At 38.8% G+C, this 14,678-nt stretch overlaps 1 protein-coding gene across 1 annotated transcript in view; it reads left to right on the forward strand.

The window, feature by feature from the left end:
- SAMSN1 (SAM domain, SH3 domain and nuclear localization signals 1) overlaps nt 1–9,857 on the forward strand; it is a 35,752-nt gene extending 25,895 nt beyond the window's left edge. Inside the window, exons 7-8 of the mRNA XM_009883861.1 lie at nt 134–284; nt 9,416–9,857. Of these exons, the coding sequence (XP_009882163.1) occupies nt 134–284; nt 9,416–9,621 (357 nt within the window). The 3' untranslated portion in view covers nt 9,622–9,857. The remainder of the gene's footprint in view (nt 1–133; nt 285–9,415) is intronic.
- The last annotated feature ends 4,821 nt before the right edge of the window (nt 9,858–14,678 follow it).

The raw sequence follows: 14,678 nt of genomic DNA on the forward strand, positions 1-14,678 counted from the left end.
AAAGGCAGATCGATCAGAGTAGAGCATGAAGCCCATTGCAACCTGACAAAAAAGTATAAGAGAAATCGTGCCTATTCCTCTACTAAACATAGTGCCTGTTTACATGAGAGGATTTCCTTGCTTCTTTTTGTAGGAATATGCCTCAACCCTCTTGCTAAATGGCTATGAAACTCTAGAGGACTTAAAGGATCTACAGGAGAGCCACCTGATTGAATTAAATATTTCAAACCCAGAAGACAGGGCAAGATTGTTATCAGCAATTGAAAATCTACAAGACTGTGACAGTAAGTGTTTCAGCTTTGTTAAGAGTCACATGCAAGTATTAATTGAAGAAACACATTTAAAGAAATAGCGATTCTCACATTGATCTGTTAAATGATTTGTCTTTTAGATATGAAACATGGAGTCAGATGGTTTTCTTATTTGTTCAGATAGCAAACTGTACATCTCTTCTAAATACATACGATTACTATACTAGTAACACATGAATGATTTAAAATTTCTCATTTATACATCCTAAATTAGAGATTGGCAGCAGCTATTGCTTGAGAACAACTCTATTTATGGTTGGGGAACCAACCCCCAGAGATTTTAAGTGACTTCCTAAAAGTCACAAGGTCTGTGCAAGAGTAGAAAATAAAACCTCCCAAACTCTGCGCTTATATGTTAACCAAAAAAAGAGCATATTTCAAATTGCTACAGTAAAGAATTGTCTTTAGTTTTTAAATTACTTTCTGCAGAATACATTTTTTTCTTCTCTCACTTCATCCCACACTTAAATCCTTATCCAAATCAGTATTTGTAGGAAGGTTTTGAAAAAAAGAAAAAAGAAAAAACAACCCCCCCAAAACCCCCCAAAAAAATAACCAACAAAAATCTAATAGCTGGTTTGCATTCTTTTCTCAAACTGAATCTGACTCAAGCTTCCAGTGAGCTGCTGAAAGCTGATCATACGGTGTGTGTATATGTATGTGTATTGACCACCATTATGTGTTCTTCACTTCTTCTTTTTGCTGGGAGTGGAAAACTAGGATACAGAACAGAAAGTACTGTTCTCGTGATATTTTCATGATAGTTCCAACCTGACTTCTAATTTTTAATAATTTATGTCAAGTTCCTGGAAACTTCAGCCAAGCATCTACTTAATTAGACACTCAACCAAACCAGATGTTTTTCTCTTCATTAATTGTGCGTACTCACCACCTATCCTGAGCAGTCATTTAATCAGATGTGCACTCACAATTGAGAAGCATCTGAAAGAAAGAAAAGGAGACCTGGAAAAGCAATGACTTCCTGGGATATTTTAATAGCAGTTCTTGTCAGCTGTCCAATCTTTCTCTCCTTGGTAGATAGGTCACTTTCCATTTCTCACTCAGCACACATACATACATATGCACATACCTGCAAGTACACGTATACCCTATGTGCATCAGTACATAAATCTCTCTGGGTTTTTAAGAATGCCTTTTGCTACATGCAGTCTTTCCTGTTCTTAGTCAGCATCCAGGGAAAGGTAAGATTCATGCAAACATGTTGGAGAGGCTTTCTTTGCCCACCAGGATCAAGACTTCTTTCTGGTCTGTAGTTTTGTGAGATGATGGGCTAGAAAGGACTCTCGATGGGCTGTCTATGCAGAAGTAGTGACTGAACGAGTGAATCCAGAAAAAAAAAAGTTACATTTTCCAAGAATTGTATTGCAGGAATCTAGCTGGAAAACATCTGAAAATGCATTCCTCTTCCTAGTTTGCCCATAAACTGAGTATACATGTACTTGTGCGTACTTCTTGGTAACCAGCCTTGCTGCACTTTCTGCACCTTTTATTGTGTGTGTTTTTCTATATCATATTTAAGACACACACAAAAAAAAACCCCAAACATTAAGGAAAAATGGCAGATTGTAATTTTGCAGAATTTTGCATCAGTGTGAAAAACAAAACCAAAACATTATGGTTTTTAACAGACCACGCAAGTATCAAACTATTCTGGAGTGAAGAGGATATGGTTTACTATTTATATTCTTTGAGTAACAAAAGCATAGCAAGCAGCCTTAGACACCTAACCATTTTAGAAGATGACACCAAGATTTTCTTTTTCTGAAGGTGCCTTAACAGTTAATATTCTGCATACACCTGTGCAAGGACCAAAGCTAAGAAGGTACTTGCATATCCCATACAAAGAAAATTAATAAATTTACCTTAATTATAAAAATTAGGTTCTTCCTAATTGACAGCATGGGATTAAGTCACTTCTCCAGGCAAAACAGTGTCCCTGATGTTATCTGTATGATAGTTTAATAACTATTAATCTATAAGTTTAATAATTTTATAAAGTGGCCCATGCTTCAAAATCAGTGATGACACTGTAGTCTTAGATCAAGATGAAATTAATATTTGCTCCACATCCACTTTAGATAGGTATAACCAATCCTTCTAGTATTATTCAATTAAATAATATTCCCAGAATTTATGAATACTCGTGGGGACCAGAACCAAGACATCTTTATATACCATGCCAGCTATATGCATTCATTTAAGTCTAATTGAGTTTCATAAGACTCACGTATATTTTAAGGTAAGCCACACATAAATACTGTTCTGGTTTGCGATACTGTCTTGAATGAGGACTGAATCAAATCCTTGCCTTATCTGGTTGCCAAAGGTTCATAGCACCTGTCACGTGACTGGTAGCAACAGAACAGAATTTAACAACTTGCTCTAAAAAGGAAGATACTAAAGACTAAAACTGATAGAAACCATCTGTTAAGTCGTTACAATGAAAGACGGGAAGTCAAGATGATCTTGGGGATAAGCTCAGCATGAGTCTGACTTCATCTGAATCATTTGACCTCTTTGTCCTTCTGTCAATCTGATTGGAAAATTGGGTTGAAAAAGCCAGGTGCTACTGTGAAAGTGAATTCTGCATCTGAACTGAACTTTCCCAGGTCAATTTTTTTTTTCCTAAATGGGCATGACTCAGTCCAGCATAAATGTTTTTTTAATTAAAATTGATTTTCTGCATTGCTTAGAAGTGAGCAGCATAATTACTCACAGCTACAAGGTAATCTGTTTACTGGCCAAGAGTATTCTAGATATAAGTTCAACACTCTTCCAGGTAAAAGTTCACTGTTTTTATAAGTTTTGTGAAAAAATATACTGAGGCCACAGACCATATTTACTGTTCTAAGCCCATCTTTCTTCATAGAACTTGAGAGATTTCCATGCCTTTACATTACATTTGTGCTTCCATGAAGCATGACTTTGACTAATGGATGGAGCCTCAGGTATGGTCCACAATTGAAGAGTTTCTGAGTTTTTGTGACTCTGCTATTATTCAGAACAGCCAAGCGTGCTGGAACACAGCCTCATTTTACTAGAGTCTACTATAAATGTAGCAAAACAAGATTTAATTTTTCTTTAATGTGATATCTGATATTGTGAAATATCCAGATGTTTTTTACAGGGCTTTTAATTGCTTTTTCTTTCCTTGGATATTTCTTGACATTTATTGTATGTTATACTAAGTGATTTCTTCATGTAACGTACTTGTGACTATATAATTCATGTTGCAGAATAAAAAGTCATTGTTTTCCAACCAAAAGACCTGCAGCAGTGGTTTCCACATTATGTGCTCCTTAAAGCCATCCAAAATGTAGAATTTCTGGCAATGAGAATATTTTCATCTTACATTTGCTTTAGACCTGAATGAATTTGAAATAAAAAACTTTACCCATCTCATACCAGGAATTAAAAAGTAAGTTTCATTTAGCAAATACTACCACATAGCGGATTTTAAGGAGACCTTGCTTCCTGGTACTGCACTATCTTCTTTCTACCTTTCCTGGGAGTCCAGGCCCAAATTCACCGTCTTCAAGTATTTCACATAGCAAGGCTATCCCAGAACTGCAAGGTCTTGTAAGTTGCTCATGACCTTCCCCACCCCCCCAGATCTCTTTTTAGATTGTCTATAAGTTGATCAGACCTATATATTTGGGACAAAATGATTGGTTCCCATGAATTCATGGCTGGGGAGGAAAAAAAAAAGCTTTTTTTCATCAAGTATTTCTTAATAGCTTTCCATTCTTCTCCCAGATGGCTTCTAGACAGGAGATGGATGTCTGTGCTTTTGTAGGATGCTATTTTTAAAGTGAAGCAGTTGCTGAATGGTTAATGAATAAAGTAATAAAAGAAGTTTGGAACTTTCTTCTTGACTGCTGTCCTGCTTCCCAGGACACACGTTTTTGTGTGTGCAAAAATAGTCTTGACTCTCTTCTCACTGAGACGATGTAAGTCAAGAGGTTCATTCCTGAAGTCCAGTGGGTTACATCACTCTGAAGCTATTCTGGATTAAAGAATTAGACTTCACTGGATATGTGCCTACAGTTAATTTTATAGAAAAAAAAAAGGTGCATACGTGCAATTTGGGAGACAATATTTTATGCTTATCTCCCCAAACCCATTTCCTTAGCTTACTTTTTATATTTAAGTGCCAGATCACACTCAAAATCCCACTGCCAGTACCAGAGAAGGTTTGCTCCTTATTTATTGAACTTGGGCAGCAAGATAGGAGATCGCCAAGGACAGGCCTTTCAGTTCTCAATTGCATTCCTTACATGAGGACCTAGCATCAAGAGTACCATTTGGCCTCAAATTAAGCTAGGGGAGGTTTAGATTAGATATTAGGAAACATTTCTTCACAGAAAGGGTTGTCAAGCATTGGAACATGCTGCCCAGGGAAGTGGTGGAATCGCCATCCCTGGAGGTATTTACAAGATGGGTAGACGTGGTTCTGAGGGACATGGTTTAGTGGTGGACTGGCAGTGTTAGTGTTGATGGTTGAACCTGATGATCTTAAATGTCCCTTCCAACCTAGACAATTCCATGATTCTATGATGTTACACTGGGCAGTTCCTTTAAGTATGTGGGATTACACAATACCATGTCAAGGTGAAACAGTGCTCAAAGACAATCTCCCCTTCTGTACTGTGGTGCAACTCATTGACATGGACATAGTATTTCCAGATTTCCCAAGGAAGCTCATCCTTGCATACATGTTAGTATTTTTAACCTTTTTCCAGGCACATCTGTTTGCTTGCAGATTTTAGAGAAAACAGAAAAAAACTATGAAGCTTTTTGTTTCTGTTTCTATCAGAGACTCTCCTCTCACATCAGTTCAGTATCCCTCCCAGAAAAGCTATGCACTGACGTGAGTGTAATTTTTCAAGTTGCGTGTCAGTAAATACCCACAAAAGGTTTACTCCTTTGAGCCCCAAAGTATTGCATGTGTTTACAGACCCACTTCAGGTTTCTGTGCTTCTTTTTCAAGAAGTATTGCCATCTACTGCTCAAAATTATCCTTTCTGAGTTTAATGCTTTGTGAGTTTCCATTTCATTTTAATAATTAGGTGGTCTAACTGGAACAGGCACTACAGGTTGATACATGGCCTTCACACGTACCTAGGAGGTCTAACACCAGCCTTGGAGACACCCTTTGTTCTATTTGGTTATTGCATCGTGCTGCTCTGTACATCACTGCTGCACCTTCCAGGAAGGCACGCAAGTGACTCAGCCTACAGCCCCGTGCTCCTAGCCCAGTTCTTTTTCTGGGCAAAACTCATAAAGGCAAACTCTCAGACGGCACACTCATGAAGTACAGCTTGCTGCTGGGTGACCTTTTGTTTTTTTGCCAAGATAAAATCCAAGCCTCCTGCCACTCATCTGGTTTAAACTGACATAACCGCACGGGAGCCAGTGTGACCTCAGTACCATCTTGAGCCGAATTGCCTTAAACCTAAGCTTAAAGTGCCTTCCTAATCAGGATTTTAAACTCATTAAAAAAGGGAAAAAAGCTGGTGAAGGAAAGAGATCTATCCCTGCGTGTGTGAGGCACATCTATGTCATTGAACAACAAATATTCATTTCAAGATCAAAATAGCAAGGCAGATAAGTATGTATTACCAACACTCAAGGCCTCACTTTTTTTTTTTTTTTTCAGAAGTCTGAATATAATCCTACTGTCTAAAGTAGCATTAGAATACACGTGTCAAAATGATGCATATCTTGGGACTCTTCTGGCCATATCATAGACAACAGTGACTGAAAGCTATTTATCTCATATGAAAATGCTTTACTGTAGAAAAATGATAGGACTTCCATTTGTTGATAAGATAGTTATTTCCGATGATTCTGCAACATCTAACGGCAGTTTAATTTTATCAACTCCTGTTTCCTGTGCATTTCATCTTTCTTCTGATGTCCAAAAGATTAAGACAGTCAACTTACCTTTACTAATGTGAACCCTGAACATATACGTGTTAGAGGAAGGAATTAAGCAGAATTGAATGTAAGAGCCAAAAGCTAACAAGAAAAAAAAAAGCATAGTTTCTTTTCTCATGAAGCAACATCTTAAATTGTATGCTACATGTATTTATAATACTCAGTATCCTGTGCAAGTGGTTTAGTAATTGCTGCATAATACTTGAAGCTGCTTTAAAGAGGAAAAAAAAAGTGCCAAAGTTTGCTTTCAGTCTTTTCTTCTTAAATATGGGTGAGTTTTCTTCAACTTTTTCTGCTGAGAATGAAAAATAGAAAATTTAATATTTTCACTGTCTCAAACACCTGAACATTTTTGTTTTTCAGTTTTTTGTATAAAAAATTCTTCTACTTTTATGGAAGGAGACAGAACTTTTACATTTCTGTATGTTTTCTAAATAGAAATTTCTTATTCTCCTAACTGATCTAAATTTAGATTTTAAAAAATCTCAGTTCCAGGCTTGTCTGTGTCTTTTTCCCTGAAAGATACAATGGAAAGACATTGCTACAAAAGAATTTAGGATCTTTTTTTCACATAGGAACTGCTCAGATTATCACAACTAGTTACGGGGCACTAATATACTGACTGAAACTGTATTTTTTTTTTAATCCACTAGTTACCTGGTCTTCTTTCCATTGTAAAACAAACAAAGTGGATGGAGGTTCCTCTTTGACCTTGAAAATGTAAACAGGATTAACACTTTCTAGGTCACCGCTTGCCAGGGCAGCAGATGATGCTACAGAAGCTGATAAAAGTACCGGCAAGCAGCATTAGGCTGATGAGGGGATTACAGCGGAGGGCAGGACAGCCCTGCCTGCAGCCGCGCAGGAGGACTTCACCTGTCCACGGGCTGAGCTCTGTCAACCCACAATGACCAAGACCTGGCTCGTCTTGGCGCCGGCGGGATGGGTGCGAGGAGCTAATGACACAGTTTAGACAAGGCTTTCCTGGGGCATCTGCTGTTATTTGTGCTAAACTACTTCTGTTGCTACTAATAGCAGCAGTAATACCTTCACTGGTGTAATGCCTTTTGTAATTCCTTCCTGACTTAAATCAGAAATCAATTGGACCGTACGTGACCAAATATTTTCCCTGCAAAGAGAGATAACATTTGACATGACAAACTATGTTCTGTAAGGTGAGAAGGAGATCAAACAGTTACAGCTATCAATTAAATCTGATGAAAGGTGTAGTCTTTCACGCAAGTGCAATTAACCATTAAATTTATTTGGGAACAAGGTGGGACTCCTATTCTTTGAAAAGTATTTCAAGTAATCAGAGATCTTCTTTTTTTGTTGTTGTTGTTTTTTTTTTTTAATACGTAAGCTTATGCCTATAACCTATTCATGCAAAAATAAGTAAGTTGAGACATTAGATGCTTGTCTTGAAAATCATATTACTTTATTAACTTAAGTAGGCAACTGAAAGTCAGAAACTATTAAACAGAATTAATCAGTCCACACAAATCTACAAGACTTCCATCAGGACCTAGAAATAATTCTCAATATATCAAAATGCTTTATGAAATAAGTTCATTGAAATCTTACCCAATGACAACTGACTCTCCTGCTGTTCCATTTCAATATTTCAGAGTGAAACACTTCCATTTTTTAATTTCTAATTTATTCTTTGTGATACAATATAACACAAGATTTTTTTAAAAAATAATCCAATTGTAAATCTTTCCCATGTTGCAAAAGCTTATAATTTCCAACAACTGAAAAAAATGTCAGTATAAATTTTCCTTGTGGAAATTTTATAATTCTGGGATTCTACCCTGGAGCTAAACTAGATTAAGATTTTGATGAAGGATAAAATCCTTCATAAACTAGGACTTCCCCTCTGTCTGTACCTGACAGCTTAAATCTGACTAAAGATTTGAAGCTAACTACTTAACCATTGAGTAACAAGTCAAGTGAAATAAGGGAACTTTCTCTGCAAAAGCAAAAATGTACCATTTTTCTGAAGGGTTAAAATCTGAAGTAAACCATATGCTTCTTGTGAGATTTGTTCCTTATCCTTTGTTTTGAAATCAAGCTGCAGTTTGAAGTAAAAATCCAGTTACAGAAGGCAATATGGAAAGAGAAAAGTATGAAAGCGGAAGATTTTATATTTTATGGCTTGTTTTCTGAAGAAATTTACTCTGAGTAAACATCATGTATTTCACAGCCAGAAAATATGAACACCATCTTTAACCACAAGATATATCAGATTCATGATATACAGGTATATCCTGTCTGCAAGGCACCAGCTTGTTGAGCTTTTTTTGAAGGGTCTGTTGATACTCTCCCTGAGTTGCAGATTTTTGAGTTTGAATAGATTAGTCATACAGCAGCTAAACAAGGACAAGGTATTTGCAAGATAATTTGCCTCTACTTAGTTTTGGAACAGTGTTCAGAAACCATACAGCAGGAGTTAGGCATCTTAGCTTTCTCTGAGGCCTTCGTGTTTTGGAAAATCATCTTTTGGATAAAAAGTTAATCTTAGGAAGTTTCCATCAGCCACCCACTCCCACTGAAAAGTCCAGTGCTTTAGAAAACCTGATAAAAACATCTTTATGCTGAGTGCTTCTGAAGACCAGCGCATTATATCTCACTAGACAGTGCACAGAGTAGGTAAAATGTTGGGGGTTACTTTCAAAAGACACAACGTCTAGAATGCAATGTGTTATAAACAAGGTGCAGTAGGGTACATGATTAATTGCATAAGCAGGCTCTGGAATACATGAGTCTGGGAGGGGAGAAGCTGCCACATCTGCTGTGGGCATGGTGACCACGCGTGGTGACTGTTGCACCTGTGGCCAGCCCAAAGGACCTAGGTCTAAAGGATATGGCCAAAGTCTCTGGTTCATGTATGAGCAATATGCTGCAGGATCAAAGCCAACCTCAACATCAACTTAGATGTTGTTATACTCACGTAATCATATTTTTAGTTCTTTGATGTTGAGGTTTCTGTTTCTGACAGACAAAAGATACTGATCTAGTCGTGTGTATATACCAACTTGGTTTCTACGGTTCTTCAAGATCAGTCATGTTTCTATCTCAATCTCTTTCCCAGGATACTTATTTTGACAATTATTTTTGCTTTCTTTTTCTATTTTTTCTAGTTGAACAACAGCAGAAAAGTGAGGGTGATCAGGAGACGCGGAACTTAAGCCCTCACCATAGCTTCAACAAATCACAGTTAAATGACTGCCCAAGAGATTCTGGCTGTTACATCTCATCAGAAAATTCAGATAATGGTAAAGAAGAAGTAGACCCAGAAACCCTGTCTGACATGGTGCAATCAATAACAATCACCGAGTCAAACTGATTTAGTCCTGCTGCTTTCCTGCATATTTTCAGAAAAGACAATCAGATTTGCCAGTACGATGGCACAGAAGCAGAACACAAAATATCCACAATACAGAAAATCTACTTCTGTCTGATGTACAATGCTCTAGACTGTTTAATATGCGGACACTTGAGAGCTAAATGTTAGCTGATAATAAGAATATCTGATGTTTTTCTTTTCAATGAATCCCCAGACATTTCACTGAAAAAGTTTATACATATGTATTTATAAATATTTGTACAGTAAATGCATTTTCTATAATAATAGAGAATTGTTTTAGGTAGTGGTACATAAGCTGGACATGTTCATTTCTGGAACTGTCCAAAATGTAAATATTGTATATATTTATTTTTAAAAGACATGGATTAATCACACCGTCTCTATTTTCAGATGTGTTTTGCTGATATTTGTACAGAACGTATTTTCACTGATATATCATCATAATAAAAAGGTGGATACATTCACATCCTACTTTGAAAAGTACGAAGCTAATTCTCATTAATATTAAAGCTGTTTCATACCATTCTTCTCCAAAACGGGCTCTAAAGTAGACTACCACCTCCTACACTTTATCCTGGAGGCACGAAAGAACTGTAGTGCGAATCTGAATCAAGCTCTCTGTGTTCATTATCTTTTAGAGAACATAGCCTTTTGAATGGCTTATGCACTGGCAATTTCTTTATTGTTATTTTCACACCTGTTCTCATTCTTCCCAAGCATTATACAGAGAATGCAAGCTTGGAGCAAAAAAATCAGTATCAATGCTATGCTTTTACAATCATTTTTTGTGAAGCTCTTGCCTTTTGTGTGTGGTGTGAAGTTTGTTAATAGAGTATTTGTTTGTATACAAACTCAGAAGATAATATGGTTATTGTGCACTATTGTCTTTCATATGAGATTTTATTGTCATTCCCCAGTATACTTTGTACTGGACTACATATTTTAACTGCCTGTCTTCTGTTAGAGTATTTCCTTCAAAAATAAACAGAATCATGTGTTTGAGCCCTTTAAAAACTACTTGATTTTTAATGTGGTCATTACATTTCAAAGACTGCTCTGTTGTAAGACTAACGCAGTAAATGGCAACTCCACTGAGCATTTTTATCATGTATAATAAGCTGTGTATCAAATCAATAGAGAAAGTTTTTGCTCACCAATTAGTCACACAATTTTCATAATTTAAGGCATTTTGCATTTATGTTAAAAAGTTTCCACATATTGCTGACAGCTTAAAAGAAAATCACCTTCAGAAAAGATGAAACATGGAAAGTTCCACCCTAAAGAGTATTTCTGAAGAAGCTATAAACAAATGGAAAGCTTTTCTCCCTTTCTATTTTTTTTTTCCAATGGAAATGCTTTCTGTAGTTTTCAGGACCCCTCAAATGGCTACTGCTGTCAGACTCCTAATACACAGATCTGCCTTGAAGGTGATAGTATAAAAAGGGCAATTTTAGAAAATTGTAGTAACTAGATTTCAAAGCTTTAGAATAAATAATGTCTGTTTAGAAAAATAAACAAGAATGAGCGATGCTGCGATTTGTTTCTGGTTTTAACTTACTTTTTACAGTGGCAACAATCGCCATCATTTAGCAGCAATGACCCTGTACTGCCTGGCATGGTGGGGATGCGGAATCCCTTCAAGGGATGAAGTACGTGAGAGCTTGTATCAAGCATCTATATTTGGGTTTTAATGCTTTCCTAACCAGTAGTGTGTCATGACACACAGTACTGACTTTACTTAATATGACTTCAATAACTTTTTCTGAAATAATGTAGTTGGATGTTCTATCATCTCCTCATTTTAGTGAAGGACTAAAGTCAGCTTGAATTCCTCTAAGCTTATGTTTTGGCTTTTCCAGCAGAGGTGTTTAGTCTTCAGGTTGCTTCTATCTAGACATCCATGAAATTGCTGAGCCTGTAAAAATATGTTGATGTGAGTTTAAACATGATTATGACTGTCAAGAAACAACTCAGTTTGCCAGGTCAAGGACTAACAACCACAGGGACCAGAGATGTACTGTGATACAAATACTCTGAGAAATGTTTATTTGCATAGGTTTGCAAACGAAAATAGGCCTCCCTAACTAGGCACAGTGAGACAGGCAAGGCTTTCAACAGAGCACAACATCCAGCAGCTGCTGCTGTTTTACAGGAATCAAACCCTGCCTAATTTGGGCTGATGGCAAGAGGATAATCATGTATGGTTAACTAGTTGGTAACTATGGGCATGAGCTGTGGTTTAACAACTCCTGTCTCTAATCAGTAAGGCTTTGTCCAAAGGGCTTCTTGTTCAGAAAAATGTGTCAACTGAAAGCTTGTTCAAGACATTTGTAACTTCCTGCGAAGGCAGTGCAGATTAGATCTTAAACAGAGAAACTTCTGTTCTCTCGAGCTATTCTGAGAAAAAGAATGAGGAAATTTCGTACCACAAAGCAAAAAAAAAGCTTGTTTCCTACAAGAAGCATACCCAACCGTCTTTCATCTCTCAGTGGTCTTGTTAATCACACTAATCATGGATTAAATCATTTGTAATAACACAAACAGTCCTCTGACTGGCTTTAGTGTTGGATAATCTGAATAAAAGATAATTCTAGCAACCATTGGAGAAAGTCTGGTGGCGAACTGAGCTACTTTTGAGGAATCTTTAAAACATCCCAGAGACAGGGAAGAGAAGCAAGCAGCAGAGGTTTTGTTCCTCTCTGTCATTTGCTCAATGGTGTCATGTCCCTTTTCATTTTCATTAAACTTCCTCTACAGTTAAGGAGGACTACAAGGTTTGTAAGTCAGACTCTTATTTGGAGACAACTGAGAGTCCACTGCTCCCTGCAGTCACAAAGCGTACAAAAAGATGCAAAACCCGTCAGTAATAGCAGAGGCGAAGCTAACGAGGCTAGCCCTACTAGCCTTTAGCCGGTGGGGATTTCCGCTGCCGCAGAGGGCCACAGTGCAGGTGCAGCAGACTTCCCCCCGGGGCCTGCGGTGCTGGGCTGGCTGCTGGCACGTGCGCTGCCACCTGCCCACAGCAGAAAGCCCATACCCAAAGAATTGGGTAACCCACAGAAAAATTCAGGTGGTGGTGGGCACGCTCGTCCCCAGGGGAGAACCACCTCTGCTCAAAGTTAATGCCACTTTTAGCGGTGCTGCCTTACACTCAGCCCCATTTGACTGCCATTCACAGCTGGCATCGCGTTAAAGGAGGGATGCTCTGCCGTCAAAGAGGGTAGCAGAGTGCCAGACAGCAGCACACCGACTAGCTGGCAGATCCTGGGACTCAGCATCCCCACCAGGGTTTGTAACAAAACTTCTGAAAATCAGTGGGCACAAGTGCATCAGTGTAGAAGCTAGCAACAGGGGGGAGGTTGCATTTATTTTGCTGAGGTGTGAATGAGTGCATGAAGCATAAGGCAGAATGTGGGCATACCTGTGGAAATTCTGGAGGAGACCAACCTCCGAGGGACTCAACTAATTACTGGCTGCCAGCTGGACTTTGCAGTGCTCACACAACCCCTCTGAGCCCAGCAGTCTAGCCAATTTTCCACCCACCTTCCCGCCCAGTTACCCATCCCATACTGCACCAATCCTACCACGGAGTGGCCAGTCTCTCCTGTGATGTGAGGAAGCCCACAGCTCACTAGCTATGACATAAAAGGAGCTTTTATATCATAGCGCTTGCTCCCAGGTAGTGGCGATTAAAATAATTTCTGGCATTGTCAGGGGGTCTGCATCACACTGGTGGAGCCATTGGAAATAAAGGCTAGTGCAGAGAGCACAAAGCAATATTGAAAGAAAAAAAGGATACTGCGCTTCACAGGTGCTGTGAACCAGACAGGCCGGTTTCTAGATGTCACTGGGTTCACAAGATGAGTACAACCTGCCCTTTCCCTGAAATCAGCTTTTCCATCAAGTCAAGGTCTGTACAGTTCTCTCTGCCCGCAGATACACATATAAGTACACACACAAATCTGTGATGTCAACAGTTAACGGAAGACATGCCATAGACTTTGTCAGTGCCTTGAGTCACATTAGCAGCTTGGTGCCTGTTCTAAGACAGCCTCGATGGCAGCTTTGCAACTGAGTCACATGTCATCATAGATGGATGAGCCTTCCTTCATGTCAGGGGGAAGTAGTTTCACCATGTCTAGTAACAGCATGGCAAACCCTCTGCCTCTTTTTCACAGCTCAAAGATGAGGTTTTGGGTTACATTAGCCACTGGAGATGTTACTTGCATCACACTGATGGCTGCTGGCTATGCACGCTGTACTACTGCTTTGTGCAATGATGTTCTTTGGTCAGTTCAAGAATGTTACCTAGGATGGTATAAGCATCTTCTTTTGGTTTAAGAGTTCCTGCATAAGGTGTTCACTTGCACCCCTCATCTTTGGTTCCTGGTGAGGAGATGATTTGTCCCTACAACTCAGGGGAGAATGTGGAAGAGGCTATAATATGGCCGTGTAGAGCATTCAGTTTGTATGAGACAGCGTTGTCTTACCTGCCTGTAGCTCCTTATCTGCCTCTGAAGTCCTTAGGGCTGGCCAGAGGGCTGGCACTAGCTAGCATCCTTGCTACAGTCTGACAACCAGCCAGTCATTCTGTCAAGCCCTATATCTTACCTGGTTCTAGAAGAAGAGTTTATGTGTCTGCTGGAAGACCGACAAAAATGGTGTCAACTCTTCTATTTCCTCCTGTCTAGGAAAGGCCAAGAAATGCCACTACAAGCACATGGCAAAAGGGAGTGGGGGATAGTAGTACGTTCAGGAAAACACAGCTGTTAACTCTACAGAGTGACATCATGTATGCATAATAAACATCAGCCATTGCAGTGAACCTGAATTTCTCGGGAAACACATATTCTCTAGAAGGAGGAAACAGGTGGGAGGAGGTCCACGATAGGCTAGGGGGATCTGAGATGGTCATTTCATTTTTTTGGCTAGGCAGCATTTGGTCTGACATGCCCAGCAATCTCTGCTAGGCATGAGATCTGTCTGATGTCAGCAAGAGGACAGAAAATCTGCCTGTGCCAGGAAGACATGCACAA

This window comes from Charadrius vociferus, unplaced genomic scaffold, assembly GCF_000708025.1.
Source record: "Charadrius vociferus isolate BGI_N301 unplaced genomic scaffold, ASM70802v2 scaffold414, whole genome shotgun sequence".
NCBI classification, from domain to species: Eukaryota; Metazoa; Chordata; class Aves; order Charadriiformes; family Charadriidae; genus Charadrius; species Charadrius vociferus.